The sequence below is a fragment of the Scomber japonicus genome, chromosome 7 (genome assembly GCF_027409825.1).
Source record: "Scomber japonicus isolate fScoJap1 chromosome 7, fScoJap1.pri, whole genome shotgun sequence".
In the NCBI taxonomy this organism is placed as follows: Eukaryota; Metazoa; Chordata; class Actinopteri; order Scombriformes; family Scombridae; genus Scomber; species Scomber japonicus.
Window position 1 is genome coordinate 24,322,293 of NC_070584.1, and position 24,891 is coordinate 24,347,183.

Sequence of the window (24,891 nt, forward strand, 5' to 3'; positions counted from 1 at the left end):
AGTAGGGTTTTGAATGTTGCAGTGGATTGTCTTGTAGGTCGGTGGCTGCTGCTGGCTCCGACTGTCCGGCTCTGTAATGGCTGAGGTCTGAGGAGCTCAATCTGTGGATTTTTACAACACTCACGCACACAGGCAGAACTGCATACACCCTCTGGACAGAGGAAACCAGGCGGATCGGGGAGGAGAGGCCAACTGGAACGATGGTACTGTACCACACCTTCATTGATTCTATCTCACACCTTGTGAAAGCTCTATCGTGTGTGCATCGTGTGTGAAGCATAGATCTTACCGTGACATTCTCTCATTCTCACTGTGACATTTTCTCATTCACATAGATTTGAAGTGATTTTACACAGTCTTCCACATAATTAGCTGTCTTTCTGGCATAAGTGTGACTTCTGAGGCAGCTTTCTATTTGTCAGAGCGATAAAAGCCCATTTCATCTTAGGTGTTTCCACTTGACAAGCCATAAGAGAGGATTCATGCTCAGTTTGTTTTGACACGATAAAGGATGTGAATCATCTTCAAATGCCACCTTTTCAGAGAAACTCAACTTGTTTGCGTCAGCTGCAGAGAGTTTCCTCTTTTCCAGGACAAGCCTTTGTATTTAGATTAGATCAAAACAGCATAAATTACTGTAATACTTGCATCCAATTTGTGCTCAAATTGGGTGGAAAAATGTTGATCTGGACTCTAGAAATTATGAAAACATAGAAATTGACAGAATAAATGATAAAAATTGATTTTCGTAAACTAAGGAGAAAAAATACACTATGTTAACCAGATATTGAATGGACTGAACTATACAGTAAGTTCAGTGTGCAAGATTTGCATCTATGAGCATTTGCTGCACTCAGAGGGGCAACCTAGCAATCTACAGATCTACAGGAGCCGACAGTTGCAGGAGGAGAACCAGTTAGCATGTACAAAGTTTACAAGTTTCACAATAGCGATGAGGTGTGAGAGGGGGAAGTGGACTATGGAGGGCCTAAGTTTCTACCACAACTTCCTCTCTTAGAATTAGAACAGTCTTCGCACAGTAGACCACACAGGAACACAGCCTCATTGTTACAGGAAAAACTATGCTTCAAATTGCTTAAATCTCACTAAACAGGTAGATTTAAGGTTAAAGATCTCCAAAATGTGCAGAGAAATGTATCTTTGACAGTGTAAAAATAAAAAATATGCAATGTTTTGACTTTATAATCATGCTTTCAAAAGGTAAGAAGTGTGATGGGGGTCATTTTAGTCCACTTATTTGTAATTGACACGCTGAAAGTGATGTGAGAAGTGTTAAAGGTCCAGCTCACTCTTTTTTCTGTTCACTGTTCAGTAACTTCCGGGTTGGAGGTTTTGAGATCTCAGCAATGTTTAGACTTCTGCTAAAACCACATAGCAGAGGTGACTGGCATTTGTTTGTGGTTCTCAAGATAAATCTGCATTTTTAACTCCATACCAATGTCCCCTCTCTAGCAACAGCTCAGTGTCTAAAGACTTAAGGTGTTTCTCAATGAAAACTGGCAATAGTGGGTTTTACATCTGTGGATTTCAACACAACATCAAGAACACTTTGTCCAATGCTGTTGAGTTCTTTGAAAGTATTTTCTTATTCTTGGAGCATCACAGACAAAAAGGTCTTGGTATAAGCTACTTTTTCCAGAAATTTCAGTCTACAGTTCATTATTGAGTCACTGCAGTAAAAAAGTGTATACAATTAATTATAATAACAATCTTTACATGTCAAGTTGGAGAAATGATTGGGACATTACAAATAAGGGCTTTGAACAATAAAGAAAATTAGTCAAGCTTTTACAGTGCTCCTCTATCTGAATATGAGCAGCAGTGGTTTGTTCTGACTTGACAGACGGCTGTTTCATCCTGCTCTACTTTCTGTCTGACCAAATGTCGAAATTAAAATTATGTGTTGTTTTGACATACATTTGCCCTTATTTTTCAGACAGCTGAAAACAGAGACAGTCTTCATTGCAGTCTCATATTATCATTGCTTGCAGTTTCAAGAGTTTAATTTAGTACCTATTAGACTTCCGTCAGAATTTCCCCTTGAGAGTATTTAAACCCTTAAAGGGTGTTCACACCAAAAGCGCCTGGCGCAAATTGAGCAGCAAGTGTACATAGAAAATCAATGTAAATGGCGTGATAACACACAATTTCATATCAGGCGGCGCAATATCCAATCAGCGGCAAGTTTCTCCCGACATCACATCCGTGGCGCAAGCGCGAATGAAGCAATGATCCAAAATTTTAAATTTATGATCACGCAGCGTGACAGAAGCTATTAAAGCAATCTTTTCGCGTCAGACGCTTTTGGTTTGAACGCAGCTTTAGAAATAAAATTCACATTGAATTTTCACCACTTATCACATATACAGCACTTTAGTGTATATGTGACACCTGCTTAATCTAACTCTTTATTAAAACTACCATAGTTTAACTACAGTGTATTGCAGCTCTTAAAGCTATATTTTGAATTATTTGTTTTCATGATTGTGCCCCCTACCTCCACATTACTTCTGTTAAATACGGTTCAAATCTTGAATTAAGTCATAACATCACGTTCTATTGTAGATGGTCACACTGAGCCTGATAGCATCCAGACTGGTTCTTCAAAGTCCTTGTTACCGACACACAGTCTGTCCATGACTTGTAGCTTCAGGTGTAGGAAAGGTGTTTCAGTGTATTGACTGGCAACTTTCAGCATAATGTGTTCATGGTTGTAATAGTGACAGCTGTTGAAAACACAAACGCTGCCCTCAAATAAAACTCAAGACGTTGGAAGTCGTGTACACAATATGCTTAAGTAGTCGTGTGAACAACGCTGTTCGGCAACATGGATGCCAAAGGACCCTCGCTCCCTTGTCATTCTTCTTATATATAATTTAACCATTACTCACAATGACAGTGGAAGAAGATGAGGCCATGGAGAAACTCTATTTGATTAAAATTATAATGTATTAACTTACCATCCACCTAAGAATAAACCTATGACTTCCGCCATTTCTGAAAACATCAACAACATGTCACACTTTTACACTTATTTCTAAGTCACATATACCACAAGAGAAAGGCGTTAATGAGAACATTACTCTCATTAACATGGTTAACACGACCCTATTTTATACCAGAAAAACAGAATCTAGTTGCAGTATCTATTACAACACTATTTTTTATATGATGATATCACATTTCCTGACACGTTTGGCATCTTTGGTAAACATACCAGACTCAATTTAATCTTGTCCAGAAAAATATAAGAAAGCACTCTGGTTAAATTGATTGTTTCTTGTTCTATGTTACACACTAAAATAAGATCTTTATGTTATAGAAATATTTGTTTTCCTATAATTTGTTGAAAAGTTTTAGTGCCGTCGCTGAGCACCTGTGAAGCAGTAAATGAGGGCCCAGACCACAACCCTACCACTGTGCCAATTCAAAGACCTGTTCAGCTTCACACATCAAACAGACCAGCTTCTTTTAGGAAAACCAAGCAGACGAGTTTACTTCAGAGTTGTTACATTTACGGCCTCTTGAACAGGAACAAATATATGGATTGTGTCACTTTTAGTCACAGGAGTCATTGCACAACTCAAAAATCACCAAGTCAAAGCAGTCGTTGTTTCGTCACCATGTTATGATCATGTAAGGCAAATTAAAGAACTTGGTTGTGCTTCTCTAAAATGTCCAAATTTGAACATGAGCTCACCTCACCGGTGACCTGTTTCCTGGCAACTAGCCCCAGCTTCCTGTAACAAACTAAAAACAGGTAGATGTCATGCTTAGAAATCTGCACTCATGCCTACACTGCCGCATGCCTCCACTGCTCCATTTCTTTCTTTCTTTCTTTCTTACTGTTTCTTTGTTTAGTTTCAGCTAGTGTGAGCCTAAATTTAGTATTGTATGTCCAATAAGTTTTTGTTCCTTATTTGCTTGTCAGTTTTTTTTCTTAGTTTATATCCTTAATTTGTTTAATTTGTTTCTTTTTTTCATTTGCTTGTTCTGTCGCTTCTTTATTTCTTAGTTGCTTGTTATATGTGTTCATCTGTCACATTTCAGGTTAAAGAGCATAAACTTGAATCTACAGTAAAGCGTCATCCTCGTATTGCACATCCCTTAAGTTTCTTGCTTTGTTTGTTTTTCTTTCATTCTTTCTCAGTTCTAATAGTTTGAACATGAACACAAACATGCAGAATAACACTTCTAATTAAATAAATAAATAAATGAATCACTGAACCAGCAGAGTAATCAAGTCAAGTATGAGCCATGTCCTAAAAACACTGAATTTCCATATTGCCACATGCCACTAGTACTTTTTACTAGACCTTTCCTGCCTGGTAATATATCGTAAGCATGTAGTCTTTCAAACTATACAGTTTTTACTCTTCGTGACTATTAAACTAAACTTTGCAAAATCAGTGTTGTGCCACATTTAATAATTTAAGATGTGGTAATATTTCCATTTCATCATTTTTTGAATCATAAATAAGTTAAGACTTCAAGAAATGATGAATTCTTCTTCTTTTTCATCTTTCACTGTCCTTCTCCAACTATGTGGTGTGTGATTCAGGCTAAGTACCACTGGCAGAGTCAAAATGTCAAGCAGAGCGGAGTGGACGACATGGTCCTGCTGTCTAAGATCTCTGAGGACGCCATTGTGGAAAACCTCAAGAAAAGATACCTGGACGACTTCATCTTTGTATCCTTCAGTGTCTGATTAAGACTTTTCTTTTGTTATTCTGGTCAGTTATGTCATTTTACTGTTTGTCATAGATCATTATTAACTGTTTCACTGTACTTAAAATCTGTGTAAAGTAAGAATAAGTATGTGTTCTGAGTTTGACATACCACAGAAAAGTGTGTTGTTAACTACCCTGCGAAATTTGAATGATTAAAAAAAATTGCCAAATATATGAAATTAGGCTTCAAAGTTGTGTAAAAATCATCCTCTTTCTCTGCTCCCAAACGCTGTGGGCATGCCTGCCGAGTTCGCTGAAACCCCGCCCCCAACCAAGTGTCACCTGTCAATCAAAGTCACCACCTCTACCAGAAACATGGACGCTACATCTGAGAGCTTTCTGCTGCTAACTCGGCTACTAGCTCAGCGACTAACTCAGCTAACTGGCTAACTGTAGACTGTAGTAGTAGTAGTAATGTGTGCTGAATGTATTTATACCTCTACAGCAGCAGAGGTGGGTTTATGCTAATCACCGTCGCGTTACAGAATGCGGCTGTGATTTTCAGACCCGCCCACTAAATCCTGAACACAGAAATCTTGAAACACAGTTTGTGAAGCCTAGCTCCACAATTGAAATCTAAATGGTTGAAATGCTTTTTACACCTTTTTTAGAAATACATTCATGACCTATTTAATGTGTTTAGAAGAAAATGTCTGACTTCACTTTACACGGTCTTTAAGGGTTATGATGAGGGTCAAAAATAAACTAGACCAGATTAACTAGATAAACTATGTTTTTGTTTTAGTCGCTTTAGGTAGGAAGTCATTATGACTTTTGAAAAGGAAGTTAAGTAACATGTCTATCCGTCAGCAGATGTTTAACTTAATTTTTTTGTTCATCTTACAAATGCACCAGAGATTTCAAGTAAAAAAAAATCCTAATATGGTCAAATGTAAGGCATTACTGTCATCCATCTAAATAAAACACATTTCCTTTCACAGACTATTCATAGGCTATGACCATCTGAGCGTGCTTAAAGTTTCATGCTGTCCATCGCCATACCACAAATACGTCAATACCCAATTAACAATCAAACAAACATATATGGTCATGAACACAAGAAATTCACTCTTCCACTTCTGCATTCAGCGTGTGACTCAACAGCTCACTTCTGTCTTCTTCAAGCACAGCAGAACTTCAGTCCAACATTTAAAGTGCAAAAATTACCCATCAAATCCATGAGCAAGAAGAACTGACGTCACCTGAATTAAAACTACACTTACATGAATATAAGGGATTTATGTGTTGACTTAAATTTATCAGCTTGATAATGTCTATTAATACGTATGAGCCATTTTAGTGCATAAAACAGCTTCTGCGTTGCCAGATGATACATTAAGGTGAAGGATCTCTTTGGTTTGTGTTGTTGCTCCTTTGGTGACATAGAATACATTTGTTCTTTTATTAGATTAATGAGGAAGTTCATGGATGTTGTCAAAAATTAAGACTGGTGATATTCTTCATTTTGGTTGTAAATTGTACTCAAATACAAGTAAATAGCACCTTTTTGAGAACTCAGCAGTGGATTAATGCATGGTGCTCTATTGAGTTTGCAGTTAAACTACATACATGAGTGAACAATTATGTTAATGAAGAAATATGTCAACCAGTATAACAGTGTGGCTAACTGACATGTTTCTAGTAGTTTTTGGACAACAGTAGATCTCTATGGCACAGATGAGATACATAGGTAATACCTCTTAGTTGGATCACTTAATAGTTGTTTTTTTGTCTCATAGTTTTTATGGACAAAAATAAAGAATGTCACCAGACTTTAACCCCAATATAGTGACCAATAGTCATGAGTCCAGTGGTACTGCCCCCTACCAGTACTGTCCATACACAGATCATTTTGACCAGAAACACCAAAAAAAGGTCAATGGTTTTGTTGTTCTTGGGCTAAAAATAGTCCAAACTTAAGTTTCAGTGAAGCCACAGTCAGAAAGTGAAACAGGGTATGTGCAGTAGATGGCTGTTGGTCACCTCCTCCCACATGAGATGGAGGTGAAGGTGGAGGAAGAGTTTCAATAATTTACTCTTCAGCCACACAGAACTTTTTTGGGCAGCTGAGATCTCTCTCTCTCTCTGAGATACTGCTCTGCTAGCTATTACGACCCACAAGCAAGTCAAGACCAGTTTTATATGATAGGCGGCTTTTAGCTTATCAGTAAAGAATATTTGATTGATCAATTTATTTAAACATTCAAGGCAAGTCATCAAAATATTTTACATGTAGAGACAAGAGTATATAAAAGAGAATATAAATACACTCTAAAATGATGTTCGGAAAAGAGATAAAACTGAATTTAAGATTACAACTTTTTCTTTGTGAACTTGTAATGTAACAGCCTTTTTTTGTTGGCATAGACACCTTTATTAATAAGTAGACAGACAGGAAACATGGGGGGGGGGGGGGGGGTAACATATTCGAACCGGACACACAGATTCGAACCGGGGTCAGCTGCGCACATGGCATGCACTCCAACCACTTAACAGTCATTTATTAAAGACGAAATGCACTTCATAGGTTTTAAACATTCACATTTTAGCTAGAAATACTCAATAATTGCATTAGTGACCTTAGTTTTGTCTATATGGTCCCAGTAATGGCTTACTACTTCATGTCTAAATTAACCATGACTTACCCACCTTTTCCAGGTAAACTTTTTCTAAGAAGTATTTGTTCATTTCACCAAATCCCAACTGTACAAAAAGCCTTCCACACATGCTCCGCTCCTCGTTTAAATGGCTTCTCTCTAGAAGAAGTCTTCAGAGCATTAAATGCTGGACATTTTGAAGGAGGAAGACATTTTGTTCCCGAGGCAGTTCCTCTTTAATCTCAGGCTCTGACTTTTTGACCCACTTCCACCGCCATAGTAAACTTCAACAAATCTGCACTTTCTACACACAGTTCCCACCAAAATTTGAATTTAGTTGAATAGATTCTTTTATTTCTTGTGTAATTTCATTATGTAAAAAAGGGAGAAGTATTTTTGGTAGTTTGTTTCGTAATGACAGGTTTGTTAAAGCAGGAACAAACGCCGGTAGCGTCATGTTTAGAAACACTGAAAGCATTTTTGTGTATTGCTCCTGTGAAACTCCTTAACCACTCTGCACAGACTTACATCGGCCCGGTGTTGATATCAGTCAACCCGTTTAAACAGATGCCCTATTTCACTGACAGGGAAATTGAACTTTACCAAGGAGCTGTGAGTAAACTTCAATACTTTATCACCTGTAAATGTGTTCAATGTGGTATATTCCCTTCACCTGGACTGACAGCAGATCTCTTTCTCTCTGTAGGCCCAGTATGAGAATCCACCCCACATCTACGCCTTGTCTGACAACATGTACAGAAACATGATGATTGATGCTGAGAATCAATGTGTCATCATCAGGTGATCATCAGCAGCCGTACCACATTTTTCTTCACAGTCTATAACATGTTGAGGTCTTCTAGGGGAGAATTAACATTATATTGTTTTGTGGTGTCTCCTACTTTTTCACGTCATGGTTGTGGTAGCGGTGAGAGTGGTGCTGGAAAGACTGTGGCTGCCAAATACATCATGGGCTACATCTCCAAAGTATCCGGAGGAGGATCAAAAGTTCAGGTATAGTCAGCACGCAACCTTGCCGCTAAATGACTCAAGACACATTTAAACTTCCTGTGGTGTGGTGTGGTGATTTTGTGTCTCTCACTCTGTGTCACTCTGTGTGTGTGTGTGTGTGTATGTTGCAGCATGTGAAAGACATAATCCTGCAGTCAAATCCTCTACTTGAAGCTTTTGGTAATGCCAAGACCGTCCGCAACAACAATTCTAGTCGTTTTGTGAGTACGACTTTCTCTTCAGTGGCTTATTTTTGTTTCGCCTGCTCTGTTACCTTCAGAAATGTGTCTATGGAATTTATTTATGCACCAGGATTTAAATGTATTAGGAGATTTGAAGGTAGATTTGTAGTAGTAATCCTGAGTCATGTAGATTTCTAAATTTCTACTTGTATTACTTTTTTTTTTAAACCCATATGACCTGATAACACAGATAAAGTTCACCCATAAATAAACACAGAAAAACAGAGACCATTCTGATATTAGTAAATGATAGGCTTTTCACAGCTCTGCGGCTACACAGAAAATGTAGCCAACTCATACATGAGATAGTAGACATACCGTACTAATAATATCATAATAAACCCATAGTTCATCTTGCAAGGTGTACCCATTGATGTTAAACCACAAGTGCAAATGAGTCCAGCCCCCTCCACCAGATGAGTCACTGCACACATTTCCCACATGTATAACACTTCAAGTCACGTCAGTTTTATCTGTACAGCCCAATGTCACAAATCATAAATGCTTTAAAGTCTATAGAAATACTACACCCTCTGTCCTTAGACCCTTGACTTTAAAAACAAATCCCTTAAAAAACTTTAACACAGGAAAAGAAACAGGAAGAAATCTCTGGAAGAGCAACATAGGAAGGACGGATAGATGTGCAAATAAATGTTGTGAGTACAGAATAGAACAAGAACATTCTATTAGGGGTGTGACAATACACTCAGCTCACGAGACAAGACACGATATTGGGTTCACGCGATCGAGACGAGACGAGATTTTAAGTATATTTTTAAGAAAACTTCAATGAGGAAATACATGTTTTAGGTATCTCCCTACTCTAACACACCTGATTCTAATAATAAACGTGTTATCAAGCCCATTGACAAGTTTCAGCTGCATGATAACGAATGAATTATTAGAATCAGGTGTGTTACAGAGGGGAGATACCTAAAACATGCAGGGCAGTAGCTCTCCAGGAGCAGGGTTGGAGACCACTGGTGTAGAGACTTGAGGTCAATTTACCGCTGCTCCTCTCCTCCTCTCATCTCCTACTTCTGACTGAGATCTTCTCAGCTGGTAGAAGCTGTAACAATGTTAATGATCCACATGCGACATTATAAAAAGAAGACATGAAGTGCGAATGAGCCATAGAAAAATGATCGTCTTTTTTTTTTCTCGCCACACTATATACTCTATATAAATGTTTTTTTTTTTTACTCTCTCTCTATATTTACTTATTTAGTCACCTTTTTATTTGTGGTCCAGACATACCCAGTGGTGAGGGTGGGGGTGGGTTGTTGAAAACTTAAAAAGAAAAAGAATGTAAACAGGATTCTAGGTGAAGTCCAAGTTATTTTAATTTCTCTTTTAAGGGTGGCTCACTGATAATTTTCAACCTTTTTGTTTTGTATGCCTTTACTTTGCTGACCTGTTTACAATAAACAAATTTATTTAAAAAAAAAATAGAACAAGAAAGACAAATTACAGAACAAGATAACAAAATTATAACAATAAACTGTTCTCCTTACAGTTATGAAGGTTTGCAATCATCAATTAAAATGCTATATTTTCTGTTCTTAACATAACTCCTTCAGTATTTCATGCCTAACTTGACTTTTCTGCATGCAAAGTAAGATTATGGCAGCTAAAATAAAACCTATTAGAGATAAGTTAACACATTCTTTGGCATTTTTAGGTCCATGTTGGCTTAAAATTTGATATTCAAATCTCTATTTCTTAACATTGGAAACTGCAGCTGGTTAAACTCCATTTGCAGAGGAAGGCTGTGTGATACGATTAAAAGCTCCAGAACAGCTCACTAACTAAAATGAGGAACAGTTTGCACTTTTGCATGTAAAATAACCGTTAATTGATTATTAAAACAGTTGCTGAATAATTTTCTCTCTGTCTACTATAATTGCATACGACTATAGAAAAGGGTAAATTATACAGGATATATTACAATACTGGCATATAGGTATAGAATAAATAATAATTGTCGGGTTAAACCATAAACGCTGTGTTTCAGTTAACAGTGTTAGTTTTGTGTTCACCTTTGTCATTTCTCATCAGGGTTGTGATGCTGTAATTTCACACCTATGCACCACATTAACACTGCATGTGCAGCTTTTGCCTTTAGCGAGAGCATGACAACAAATTTAAAGTTTCCTGTAAAACCAGTGTCTGGCTGGGACCCTATTTGTGGGTTGATGTAGCAAGATGCACACTGAATTTTTTTTTTCTAGGTCAGACAGATGCAGTAGTCACGGAAGTCACTGGTCCTTCTTCTCTTCTCTCTACTGTTTCAACATTACAGGATGAATGTTACATTATTCAATTGTACTTGTATTCCTCAGTGATGCTGCAGTAAAGCATCAATTTTATGTGCATAATGGGGGATTTCCTCTGCTTTCCTTGTCCTTGACACTTGCCATGTTAACCAGATTTGGGAGATTAATCAAGCAAACAGCCTGTTTGTCACATCTGAGGGTTGACTTTGATTTTTGCATCTACCAGGGGAAATACTTTGAGATTCAGTTCAGTAGAGGAGGAGAGCCAGACGGCGGAAAAATCTCAAACTTCCTGCTGGAGAAGTCGAGGGTGGTGAGCCAGAATGAGAACGAGAGGAACTTCCACATTTACTATCAGGTCAGAGGCTGACGAGCAACATGTTGCAGCCACAGATCGGACACATGAACTGAAAGATCATGCTAAATGTCACAGAAATGTGAAAAACAATCTCTTTATAGGTTTTACAACATATGAAATTAAATTATTCTTCCTTTTTTTTTTGTGTGTGCTTACATTGAGAAACACATTCTTGAGGTTCATCTTCAATTTCTCCTTTACTTGCACTGTTGTCTTCCAGCTGATAGAGGGTGCCAGCGCTCAGCAAAAGGAGGCCCTGGGAGTCATGACCCCAGATTACTATTACTACCTCAACCAGTCCGGGACCTACAAAGTGGATGGAACCAATGACAGCAAAGACTTTCAGGAGACTATGGTACAAAATCTGGGGATAAATTGTTGTGATTATGTTACTTATTTTTGCCTTTTCTCAAATATTTGCTTCTTATGAATTAAGAAGCAAATATTAAGTTGTTTTTTTTTATTTGAGTTTTTGAAATCAAGATCTAGTCTACTTTGTTTTGCAGTTCCCATTATAATTTCCCACAGTCCAAGTCAGTGTCTTCACATGTTTTATTTTGTCCAACCAACGGTCCAAAACCCAAATACATTCAGTTACTTTCACAGAAGACAAAAAAATCATAAAATTATCACATTTCTAATATTTCACCAAAAATCAAAGGAAAAAAAATCTGAGAACAGATTTGTGTATCAGAACTTTTTGTATACACTGTTGAGAAATAAACTTTACTACATTAAAATAGCGTATACTGTAGATGCTTTATTCTCTACCAGGGGTTCTGATGATATAGAAAATAAATGACTCAGCAAGTCACCTTTTCGTCTATCGTCACTTAATATCAGCCAACCACGATCTTCAAAATGAAGTATTTGTTGAACAAATACTTCCAATGAATCCCGCCAATGTTCATTAGTAATGCCTCTGACTGTTGCCCTCAATGCCCGCTGTTGTCTTGTGGTCCCCAGGAAGCCATGCAAGTGATTGGGATCCCCGGCGATATCCAGAATCAGGTGCTGCAGATCATCGGAGGCATCCTCCACCTCGGAAATATCAGTTTCATAGAGGCAGGCAACTATGGGCAGGTGGAGAGCACAGACTGTGAGTGAGACAAACACACATGCAGCCTGACACACCTTCACAGGGGTTCACTCATGCATGTGTTGTGCACACATATTCCCTCTTGGAGTTCTTTTTTTGTGCACCCCTCAGGGATATGAGCAATTTAGAGCTTACCATGACAAAGTGGTCCCATAGCAGAGACTTGAATTGATAAAATCTGTAGTGATTCTTTTCTCAACAGATAAGTGGTGTTTTACATTTGGTAACCCCCCCACACACACACACACACACAGTCACTGTCTACGATTTCAAAAAAACTTTAGTCGCATCCTCATTTACATTTTCAGGGAGTCTTCTCAATTTCAGTCTGGTAGCCAAACATGTCTAAATCTTCACTGTTAGCCTGTTAATATGATGGTTGTTAATTTCAAACCTAATTTGGCCTTTGTTTGCTCCAGTGCTTGCCTTCCCTGCTTATCTGCTGGGCATTGACCCAAACCGTCTGCAGGAAAAGCTGACAAGCCGGAAGATGGAGTCAAAGTGGGCAGGGAAGTGTGAGTCCATTAACGTGACATTGAACCAGGAGCAGGCCACCTACACACGAGACGCGCTGGCCAAAGCCCTCTATGCAAGACTCTTTGACTACCTGGTGGAGGTAGTCAAACTTTGTGATACAGTAGAAACAATGCAGATTCAATTAAATTAAACTTTCCTACACTAATCGAAATCATTCATACTTTACATTTTCTTTCTGCTCTCTCTCTGTCTGTCTTCTGCAGTCTATAAATAAAGCCATCCAGAAACCATATGAAGAGTTCAGCATTGGTGTACTTGACATTTATGGGTTTGAGATATTCCAGGTAAGCCCTCTTACAACTAGCAGTTACATCATATTTATAGGCAGCCAGTAAAATAACAGATGTTAGTGTTACATATGCTACAGCAGGGTTTGTTTTACTGTGTGGTGATAGTCATTGACTGGATTATTTTCTCCTCGGCAGAGAAATGGCTTTGAGCAGTTCTGTATCAACTTTGTCAACGAGAAACTGCAACAGATCTTTATTGAACTGACTCTGAAGGCTGAGCAGGTAGCTACACAGCATTTATTGCTTTTCTTAATTCATATTTATTTTTTTATTTGCTCTCCTTGTCTCTGTCAGCACTATTAAAGTAAATGGGAGAGCGAGCATCTCTTCCATTCTGCAAATATTTAAAACCCACTGTCGTAACACTTATTTCCATCAGGTTTCCTCTGAGATTTTTTCTTTTATGTCTTTTAATTTTATCTCAGGAAGAGTATGTTCAGGAAGGCATCAAGTGGACACCCATTGAGTACTTCAATAACAAGATTGTGTGTGACCTTATTGAAAATAAATTGGTAAGCTCAAAATGACATCACCTTAATCAATACACCAAAAATGAATATGTACTTTTTATGAATTTATTCAAACTGACTTGACCCTCTTTTTTTTCATTTCATGCTTAATGGCTCTTTGTCAGTGTCTTTCAGTTTTTTTCCACCTTAGGGCTGCAATTAGTAATTATTTTCATTACCAATTGATCTGCAGATTATTCTCCTGATTAATTGTTTGGTCTACAAAATCACAATCACAAATGTATGCTTGTTTTGTCTAACCAGCACCCAAATACATTCAGTGTACTATCACATAAGAATAAGACAAGCAGGATATCCTTTGAATGTTTGCTTTGAAATTGACTGAAAACTGTTCTTCCAGACACAAAAATGTGTAGTATCAGCTTATTTGGCAATATTCTGTCTCATACGGCTACAAATAACGATTATCTTCATTGATTTGTCAATTATTTTTTCAATTAATCAATTCGTTTGGTCTACAAAATCGCAGAAAATGGTGAAAAATGTGTCTCCCAAAGCCCAAGGTGACATTCTCAAACGTCTTCTGTTGTCTCAACCATCAGTCCACAACTTTAAAATATTCAGTTGAGAAGCTGGAATCAGGATCATTGTCTTAAAAAGTGACTCCAAATGATCTGTTGATTATCAAAATAGTTGGCAATTAATTTAATAGTTAGCAATTAGCAATTAATCGACTTATTGTTGTAGCTTTACTGTATTGCAGTAAAATTAAAGCCATGCTCTCTCTGTCTGCAGAACCCTCCTGGTGTAATGAGTGTCCTGGATGATGTGTGTGCCACTATGCATGCCAAAGGAGAGGGTGCAGATGGCACTCTGCTGCAGAAACTGCAGGCTGCTGTGGGGACGCACGAACATTTCAACAGCTGGAACTCTGGGTTCGTCATACATCATTATGCTGGCAAGGTAGGAAGCTACCCTGGACTTGAAATAATTTGTCAGAATGACTCTCCTGTAGCAGAAATACTATCCTCTGTCTCTGTCACCAATGTGCTTATTAGTTATGTTTGTTTGATGATTCTTGTTGACAAAAGTGTGGCATGATTGGCGTGATTGCTGTGTGCGTGATTTAGCCACACAAAGAGGAAGTAGGGATGCTTGTTGGCAAGCAAATAACTTCACAATGTTTTTTTCTTTCTGCTGGTTATGTAAACTTTGAACAGCAGTTATAATCTCTTGTGTCATCTCAGGTGTCGTATGATATCAACGGCTTCTGTGAAAGAAACCGAGATGTGCTTTTCCCTGACCTCATTGAGCTCATGCAAAGCAGTGAATAGTGAGTCTCCTCTATTTATCACGCATTTTTACTTATGTTTACTACAGATCAGCTGTGAAAAATAGTTTCTCTTGAATTTGCCTCTACAGTGGCTTCATTCGTAGCTTGTTCCCTGATAACCTCAGCATGGATAAGAAAGGCAGGCCGACCACAGCCAGCTCCAAGATCAAGGTGAGGATAGTTTCTTTTTCCTTCTGTTTTTAACTTCTAACAATGCCTTAAATTTCACACTCATTTCTCCAACAGAGACAAGCTAATGAGCTGGTGAACACGCTGATGAAGTGTACTCCTCACTATATTCGCTGTATCAAACCTAATGAGACAAAAAGACCTAAAGACTGGGAGGAGAGCAGGTCAGCATCAGCACCTCGACACATATTTACATCAAACACATGGTCAAGAGGTCCTTATGAAGAACGGTCTCACATCTGTTTTCAGGGCTAAGCATCAGGTCGAATACCTGGGACTACGGGAAAATATACGCGTACGAAGAGCTGGATTTGCGTATCGCAGACTGTTCAGTAAATTTCTGCAACGGTGAGTTATTAATGCAGATTGCGGATTTAGGCTGTTTATTGCATTATAAAGAAGAATCTCAAAATTTAAAGTACCTAAAACTTTTTCACAGTACTGTATATGTCTGCATTTCTTCTTTTATTCTGTGTTTGTGTGCTGATAAAATAATGTCTGCTCAAACTTGTGATATCCAGGTACGCCATTCTGACAGCTGAGACGTGGCCACATTGGAGGGGTCCAGAGCAGCAGGGGGTCCTTCACCTACTCCGGTCTGTCAACATGGATACCGACCAGTACCAGATGGGACGCACTAAAGTCTTCGTCAAAAACCCTGAATCGGTAAAGAGCTGTGTTTCACTTTGACTGTATTTATCTTGAACTATTGTAATATGACAGTTTAAAGCTGTTTGGATGACCTAAAATAAGATAAGATAACATTTTATTGGTCCCACAGTGGGGAAAATTCATTGCTACAGTAGCTCAAAAAGATAGTGATGTGAGAAAAAAACAAAAAAAACAAATGTATAATAAAATTACAAGCTCGGCTCCTAACATTGCACAATGAAACATCGCACTTAACAGACAGAAAACTGGTAAAATACTAATTAATTAATTAGAATATTCTTAGACCATAGTTTTTCATTGTATTGAAAGCGGAGTGCATTATCTGAAGCACTGGTGTTATGTGGGAAAAAGGAACTTGTGCAAGAGTTGTCCAGTTTGCTGCAATGCAAGCTAAAACCTGAAATTTGACATTTGACATTTTGTCCCAAGATGAAGTGGAGAATCTACTATCACAAAAGTCAAAAGACAAAAATTTTGATGTATTTGACTTGAAACTTCAGAACATCATGGAGGATCTGTAACATATACATCAGATATTTCCCTTGTATCTTGCTAAACATAACCCCCATGATAAAACTGCTAATTAAGACAAGGCAAGTGACATTTAACAGCCTTGCATAGTCAGTACGATCTATATGCATAACATGTCGTGACTTTTACTTTTAAATATAAATGTAAGGTTACGTCACTTACTTAGAAAGGTCATTTTTGTGTAAAGAGATGTTAATCATATATGTGAACTCCTACCACATGCTGTGTTCTCCTCAGCTGTTTCTGCTCGAGGAGATGAGGGAGAGGAAGTTTGACACTTTTGCCAGGACCATCCAGAAGGCCTACAGAAGATACATTGCCAGGAGGAAGTATGAACAGATGAGAGAGGAGGGTGAGTTACAAAGACCTCTCTGTGTACTATTCCTACCTGAGTGCATGCTTCATATTGTGATTCTTAAATGTTTCTCCATCTTTGCAACACAGCTTCTGACATCCTGTACAACTCCAAAGAGCGGAGGAAGAACAGCATCAACAGGAACTTTGTCGGCGATTACCTCGGTCTGGAGCAGAGGCCTGAGCTCAGACAGTTTCTGGCCAAGAGGGAGCGTGTTGATTTTGCTGATTCCGTCACTAAGTTTGACCGCAGGTTCAAGGTGAAGCTTTGTGCTTTCGTCCTTCAAAGGATGACAGAAAAAGACTTCTCTATCTATTCGTTCTATTGAATCTGACCACACATGACAAGTTAGATGCTCTTTGCACAAAACCTCTTCCCCAAAAGCTTTGTTCTCCTTTCTGACATTTCTCACGTCTTTTTTGTTTGTTTGTTTGTCACCACATAGACCATCAAGAGAGATTTGATCCTGACTCCCAAAGGCATCTATCTGATTGGTCGGGAGAAGGTGAAGAAGGGACCTGAGAAAGGACAGATAAAGGAGGTGCTGAAACGAAAACTGGAGTTTGGAAACATCGGTGGCGTCTCTCTTAGGTAGGAAAACTAAAGTTAGACTACCGCAGTTGCTAAGAGTAACATTTGTGGCTGGTACTGTGGTGAAATTACAAGAACTAGCATGCAGCTTTGTCAGTCAATAACCACATTATGAGAAGCGACTGCTCACAGTAATTATAACCCAGTGAACATGTTGTACTGAACTGAGAGGTCACAGAATATGAACTTGTTTTACCAGTTAACAACTTGACATTCCTGGAACCAGTTTCACAAGCATGATTTAAACTAAATTTCTCAAGTAAACAATGTCATGCTTGGTTAAAATCGGAGATGTGTTTCTCACACTTTTGTTCAGAGCTATCTAAAGATATGTTTTTCACACTTTTATTCAGAGCTATCTTAACATTTAACATGAGATAGAAGTGCCGTCTACAATCATAACAGTTCTTATAAGTACTTCACACCTAAATGAATAGGGAGGAGCACATACTTACTGACCGATACTGCTACTAACACAATATATATTTACAGGGACAAAATTAAAAAGAAACATAAATACACACGTGGATGAATTTACCCAAACTGAATGAGTCAAATGGTAAAAATACATTTTCAGCAGCAATATTTCTTTAACAGAAAAAGGTATTTAAAAAGAGATTATTCAGAAGCCTTTTCATACAAACTTCAAAGGAGATTTGACATAATACTGATTTTGCAAGTTTGTCGGGCAGGTTGTTGCTTAACAGCAAAAGCTCTGTCGCCTTTAGTCTTTCATCTTGACACAGGAATGCGAACAAGTCTGTGTGAAGACAGGATGTGCAGGTTGGTAAGGGGAAATTAACTCAGAGGCTTAAAGTCATGACTGAAATATTGATTCTGTGATAAACTGGTAACCACGTGTTGAAACATATAGAGGAGAGTAATATTAACTATTTTCTTGGTATTTGTTAGTCTAACCGCTGCATTCTGTACGATACAGAGTTACGAATTGTTTTCTGATTTCTTTATTTCTTTATTTATTCTGATTGTTGCAATATTCCACAGATGATAAAAGCAAGATTGGGCATGCTTGATTACATACATTTCAAAATTAATACATATGTGATTGCTACCATAAACACTTTGCACACTTGTTTTTTAACACTTTATTGCATGGCTGAGAACACCGATCTGAAGTGTAAACAAATCAAGCTTGACGTGTTGATACAAGCTGTGTAGCACGTACTACTGCTAGTAATGCTGTTACATGTCAGCTGATATCCAGCTTCTTTAAATATACATCCTTTAACTGGTATTTCAAACTTTTTTTTTTTAGCACTAAGATTTCAAGTGTTACCTCAGCTGCTTTAAATACTTAACACACTTCTACAATTTTTTTACACTGAAACCTACACAGTCTCATTTCAGGATTAACATCTTTCAGAAGTATCGAAGGTTAACACAGTACTGTACATTTATTTGAGTACTGGACTTTAGTTTTACTTGTATTAGCACTACATGCAACTGTAAAGCACTTTGAACTACACTAGTCTGTATGAAATGTGCTATATAAATAAAGTTTGATTGATTGATACATAGATAAAGCGTTATTTTAAATGCAGGCCTTCACATTACAGTATCTTAATACGTCTTCTGCTGCTAATTTTCACTTAAACTGAAACATCAACACTCTTTTCAGTGCTGCCATTTTAACTTCAAGTGCATTTTCAGCCAGTGGTGGAAGAAGTATTGATTGCAATAATATAGTATAATTCGTCTTACTTCGTCACAAGTAATTTATTGCATTAAAAATGTACTTAAGTTAACGTATAACAGTATTAGTTGCAAATTTTACTTCAAGTATTAAAAGTGAAAGTGTGATGAAGGACGTGTTCATTTGTGTGTTATAGTAATTACGATCAGCTGATGTGCTGCCTGTTTAGTTGTAGTGTGTGGTGGAAGGTGAATGAAAGAGAAACCGCAACACATACACATACACACACACACACATACACACACACACACACACACACACACACACACATATCCTCCGGCATCCCTATAATGTGAATGTGTAATCAGATCTCAATCAGATCTTAATTACTAACAGATATACTGTTTATATGTAAAATACTGATCTGAAAAGTAACTAGTAACTATAGCTGTGAAATAAAGTACAATATTTTCCCTCTTAGACGAAGTGGAGCGGAAGTATAAAGTAGCATGAAATGGAAATACTCAAAGTACCTCAAAACTAAAGTACTTAAGTAAGAAAAGTACTACCACTAGTTTCAGCTTTACTGCCATGAGACAAGAGTTAAAAACATGTTAAGACAGTGAAAGTGTTTTAATGTTTCATCAGTGGTGTCAAGTTTGCTGCCTTGTGTACCTTCAATGGTGTGTTTCTGTCTTCAGTACGAGACAGGACGATTTGTTCATCCTGCACGAGGCTCAGTACGACAGTCTGCTGGAGTCCAACTTCAAGACAGAGTTCCTCAGTCTGCTGTCGAAACGCTACGAAGAAGTGACCAAGAGAAAACTGACAATATCCTTCGCTGACAGGTAAAGGGTCACATACACACACACACACACACACACACACACACACACACACACACACACAGCTTTTATTTGCACAGACAATTTCAAACACAAACCACTAACACACTTTCTCCCCACACAGACTAGAGTTCAGAGTGAAGAAGGAGGGCTGGGGTGGAGGAACCTCCAGGATCTTGGTATTCCAGAACGGGCAGGGGGATCTGGCCCAGCTTAAACCGGGAGGAAAGACCCTCACCATCACAGTAGGGAACGGTCTACCCAAATCCTCCAGTAAGTTAATAATGAAGCAGTGCAGCCTTGAAATAGGGACAGGCAAGACAAACTTTATGGAAAATGTCACACATGTGAAGAAAGATGAAAGAAGACATTACATTTTTATTATCGTGTCATGCATACCAATATGCTCAGCCCACATGAGCTTACAAGACACCACAAATTCATACATGCCAGGGTTAAAGTACAGTGTACGCTTTTTCAAATATTGACAAAGACCAACAAGATTTAAAAAAATTAAATAATAAACGGAAGCTATCAATAGAGGTACGAAAAGTGGAAAAATAAAATAAAACAACAAAATAAATGAATGAATGAATAGATAAATAAATAAAATAAATATCAGACAGTATTAATGGAACAGTCCATTTTGCCTTCTTTTCCAGGCTTTTGCCATAAAACTTGCAAGCTTAAATACATCAAAATTTAATAGACATGGCATTTTTTGCTCATCAGAACACTAAAATATTTCAGTATTCAGTCGAGCCATTTTTTGGAACATCAACTCTCTTAAATCATCATAATGTGGACAGTGAGGATGTGGATGAAAAGTTTTACATTACATTGATTTCTATGTATCCAAATGTTTTAACTGAACATTTATCTCATCAGAGCCAACAAGGAAGAGTGTGGCACATGGTGGTGGTGGTCGTGGTGGTGGTGGTGGTGGTGGGAGAAATCACGTTGCCAGCAGAGGTAAAGTCACAACTCAACTTTAATACTTTTACTTCTATTTATCGTTATATCTTACTTGAATATATTTGATCAAATCATTCAAAATATCACTTTATCACTTCAAAACCACGCTGTAAGCTATGAGAAGTACTTTGAGCTTTAAGGTTTTCATTCAGCAGCAGTAAACTTAAATCTGAAAGTTATTTAGGTTGTTTTAATCTCACTGTTATTCCATCTCTTCTCTCCTCAGCGCACCAGAATGGAGCGGCCCAGTTTCCCAGAGGCCATCACAATCAGCAACAATCAGAAATGACATATTCCACCCCGAACAAACAGGGTCGGCCACCGAGCGCAGCCCTGCCTAAACTGGGTTCCCAGAGGGGATCTAGAGCACCAGCCCACAACCAGTATAACCAGGGGAACCAGGATTTCCTCAATGTGCCTGACCAGGGAATGTCAGGGTAAGATAAGTCACCTCATGAAATATAAAGAAGAAAAGAAAGGATTGTCACAGCATGTGTGGGTGGATCTGCTTAGTCACTAAAAATCTGTGAATGCAGGAATTAGTTGTTGCGGCACAGCAAGGTGAGGCTTAACTGTCACTGAGCAAAAACATAAAACATAAAAGCCAACGTGAGGAGAATAAACCTGTTCTACAATAAAAACACAAAACATGAGGACAATAAGGCTTTAAAAGGTTTTTAGTATCACTTCTAATACCTCAAACCTGCAGGAAAGAGGCTCACCGTCACAGTAGGGACAGTCTCTCCAAGTCCTCCAGTGTGTTAAAAGAAATAATGGCACAGTGCCGCCTTGTAAAATTGACAGGCGAGATAAACTTTATTAAAAAAATTTACACAAACAAAAAAACGCTCAACAAATGAACATAATAGATTAATTCATTAAATAAACCTGTTTAATTTTATAAAAAATACCATGAAGACAAAAAAAGGTTTTTAGTACCACTTTCTATTAAGTCACCTTTATAAAAGGTTTATAAGATTCAACTGATGTCTTTATTTCAGTTGATTATCAGTTACTAAAGCTTTATTGATAATAAGAAGACATTAATGAGTTGCCCCAATGCAAAAAAAATATTTTTATGTTTATTTTGAACATGTAATAAGTAAAAAAACCCAAAAACAAAATAGCGCATAAAATGAATAAACAAATGATCATAAACAACAAAAAATAAACAACATAAACATAACAAATAAAAAACCTGCTAGAAGAAAAACCCATTTAAAAATTAACAGCCACAAATGCACATTAGATTGATTAAAAACCACATTATTAATCTCTTAGGAGTTGACAGCATATTAAAAAGTCATCAACCCATTTATTAATCGATTGCTAACATGTATAACTCCATTATTATCAAATATAAAAGATAAACATCCTTTTAATGGCTTATAAATGAGCAATAAAACATCAGTAAGTGGTTTAGTCAATATCAGTAAAGTTGTCTTAGAGAATCTAAAAAAACACATCTCCCAGCTCCTTGTGTCTCTGTAGCATCTGGCCACTTCTGTCTTCTCCAGCTCCTTCATCTCTTTGTCTTTTTGTCTCTCGTTGTCACAGGAAGCAGAGGAAAAGGAGCATCAGTCATCGTCCTCCTCCTGCTCCTAAATCTCAGGGTCGTGCCCAGGGCCCCCGCTGCCGGGCTATATACCAGTACATGGGCCAGGACACGGACGAGATCAGTTTCGATGTCGGTGAAGTGATAGAACTCGTCAAAGAAGGTGTGTGAGTGCGGGCGATAAGGAAGCAGGATTGAGTGTGAATATTGATCAAAATAAACGATCAGAGCCATGTTTCCTCCTAACGATCAGTCTTAGAGGTTAAGACTGATTCCAAAGAGAATTTCTACAAATGCTCTTAAATTTCTACATGAATTTCCCAAAGCAGTACAGCACATGCAAGGGCTGTCCATTGTGCTAAAAGTGATGATAAATACATATATTAAAAGTACATAGCTTTCAATATGACACCAAAGCTCAGTGTGCAGTAAACAATCGACTGTCTTTATAAGCCAGTTTTTAAAAAGTAATCTTTAGCTGCTGCTCGATGCAGACATTACTCTGAATATCATATTAAAACTATGTATCATTCTGTCATCAGTTGTATTAGACCTGCTGTATGTAAACACACACACCATAAATAGAAAGAAAACAGAAGATATGGAAAGAGGGGATGAACCACAGGGGCATCTCAGCCAGGAGAGATGAAGAAGTGATGTAAGAATATGGAGAGGAGGACGATGAGAACAAACTATGATCATTTCTAATAGGAACTTTAGTTACAATGCTTTTGGGAAACACCTCTTAAGCTTAAGAAGTTTATAAAATTGATTTTTACAATAATCTTAGCCTGAAGTTTGCTGAATATTCCTCCATAATGCACTTATAATGTAAGCGATGAACTCCACAAGCCTCTATCTGTGCTAAATTAATGTATTTAAAGGTTTATCTGAAGCTAATATGAAAATTCAAAAATCCAAATTATTCAAATCAAGTAGACATCTTTCAACGTTAGTCTTTTTAGTGCTCAAGTCCTTCCTTTTGTTACTATACTTCCACATACTGCAGTTTAACAGGAGAAGGCTGTCCGAGGAAACACAAGAGGGAATTTGATGCTAAAAAAATTGTAAATGTGGCAGATATCCATTTGACATGCCTCATATAAACTTGTCCCCCAGCACTTACATTGAAAGCACATTTAAAGGGGATCTTTTAATAGTCAGTTTGAACAGGAGGAATGATTACAGCTGTTCATATGAACACCTGGCTATTGTTTTAAGACACACCTGAAAAAATAGGAACTTGTCCTTTAAGATGCTTTTGGGAAACGAGGCCCAGGATTGACTCTGGCAGATATACGGCAGCTTCTGTGCTGTAAAGTGCTGCTCCGGGTTAATAATATTTCTCTCTGCTGCTTCCCTCTGTAGATGCATCCGGCTGGTGGACGGGCAGGATTAACGGAAGGGAAGGTCTCTTCCCTGGTAACTATGTGGAGAAGATTTGATCAGGAAGATTTGATCAGGACTTGATTGATCATACTGTCTATTATGAGATGTATTTGTTTTAAGCAGCACATTCGCTCAACAAACTGTCTGTGAATTGTTCGAGCTCTTCATCCGTAGTGGAAAGCAGGGCTGTTCAAAGTGGACTCTGCTGACATTTGAGCCACATATAACTTGTTTGGCAGCGTGGTGTACAAGCAGAGCACAGGAGGGAGACATAGCTGTATTGGTCATTATAGTTAAAACACAGATCCACTGCTCAGGTTTCAGCTCAGTCAGTATCCCGACTGAAAGACGTTCTCTTTGAGCCATAGTTTGACTGAATGACCTCCAGCTACAGTTACAGCCCTGATAAAAATACTGCCTTGCTTTCTGGTGTCTACAGTGTTTACAGTCGCCTGATGCTTTTTTCTCCAGAGCAACAATCCTGATTAAGGCAACAGCAAAAAATCAAGTTGTAGATATCTGATAATATACTGAATGAATAGCCACAACTGGTACGTTTGCACTTGCTTCAGTTTAATCAGTTATTGACAGATAGTTTTATATTCATGGCTTGTTACTAATATTGTCAATGGTATTTTTGCATATTTCACCTCATTAAAATCAAATAAAAATATATTTTCATATTTTTTACCTCAAAGTTGGCGTGCAGCAAGTTGTTACATATATGTTACTGATTGTTACATAGATTATTTGAAGGAATAATCACAAAGATGAAGACCAATTTAACTTGTATGTTTTACCAGTTTATATCTTCCTTAAGGTTTTTTGTTTGTTTGTTTGTTTTTTTAATTTTTTGATTTTTTTTTTGTTTCTTGTAATTAATTGATTTCAGACTGAAACTATTTTTTGTATGTGTACAATAAAGAATTACAAGATTCTAAATTGATTTGTTTTTTGTCTTTTTTCTTGAGTTTGAATGAAAAAACAATGATGATTACAAGTAATAATACATGTAGGGGTTTAATTTATGACACCAAATCAATAAAGCTTAAGAAACTGTCTAATCAACATTAATTTAAAATGTATGATGCAAAGAAAGCAGCCAGTTAAATAAGAGTCATTGGAGGACGGTGTAGGTGTTACCAACACTTCATTTTTAGAGCTCTGCAGC

General features: G+C 37.7%; 1 protein-coding gene across 1 annotated transcript; it reads left to right on the top strand.

Annotated features, from left to right (window-relative positions):
* Positions 1–24,533, top strand: myo1f (myosin IF). The gene is made up of 28 exons (XM_053322605.1): positions 1–203; positions 4,583–4,711; positions 7,871–7,960; positions 8,055–8,149; positions 8,275–8,362; positions 8,491–8,580; positions 11,104–11,235; positions 11,456–11,590; positions 12,202–12,334; positions 12,754–12,950; positions 13,075–13,155; positions 13,297–13,383; positions 13,587–13,673; positions 14,427–14,594; positions 14,879–14,964; positions 15,054–15,135; positions 15,211–15,317; positions 15,403–15,501; positions 15,675–15,819; positions 16,594–16,708; positions 16,801–16,970; positions 17,157–17,302; positions 19,658–19,804; positions 19,926–20,074; positions 20,690–20,773; positions 21,003–21,213; positions 22,334–22,494; positions 23,700–24,533. The coding sequence occupies exons 1-28, from the start codon at positions 201–203 to the stop codon at positions 23,774–23,776; spliced, it is 3,294 nt and encodes a 1,097-aa protein (XP_053178580.1). The 5' UTR covers positions 1–200; the 3' UTR covers positions 23,777–24,533.
* The last annotated feature ends 358 nt before the right edge of the window (positions 24,534–24,891 follow it).

Coding starts and splice junctions, on each gene's coding strand:
- myo1f (XM_053322605.1), top strand. Junction 11,591..12,201: donor AAGACTTTCAGGAGACTATG/GTACAAAATCTG, acceptor TGTGGTCCCCAG/GAAGCCATGCAAGTGATTGG. Junction 16,971..17,156: donor AGTTTGACCGCAGGTTCAAG/GTGAAGCTTTGT, acceptor GTCACCACATAG/ACCATCAAGAGAGATTTGAT.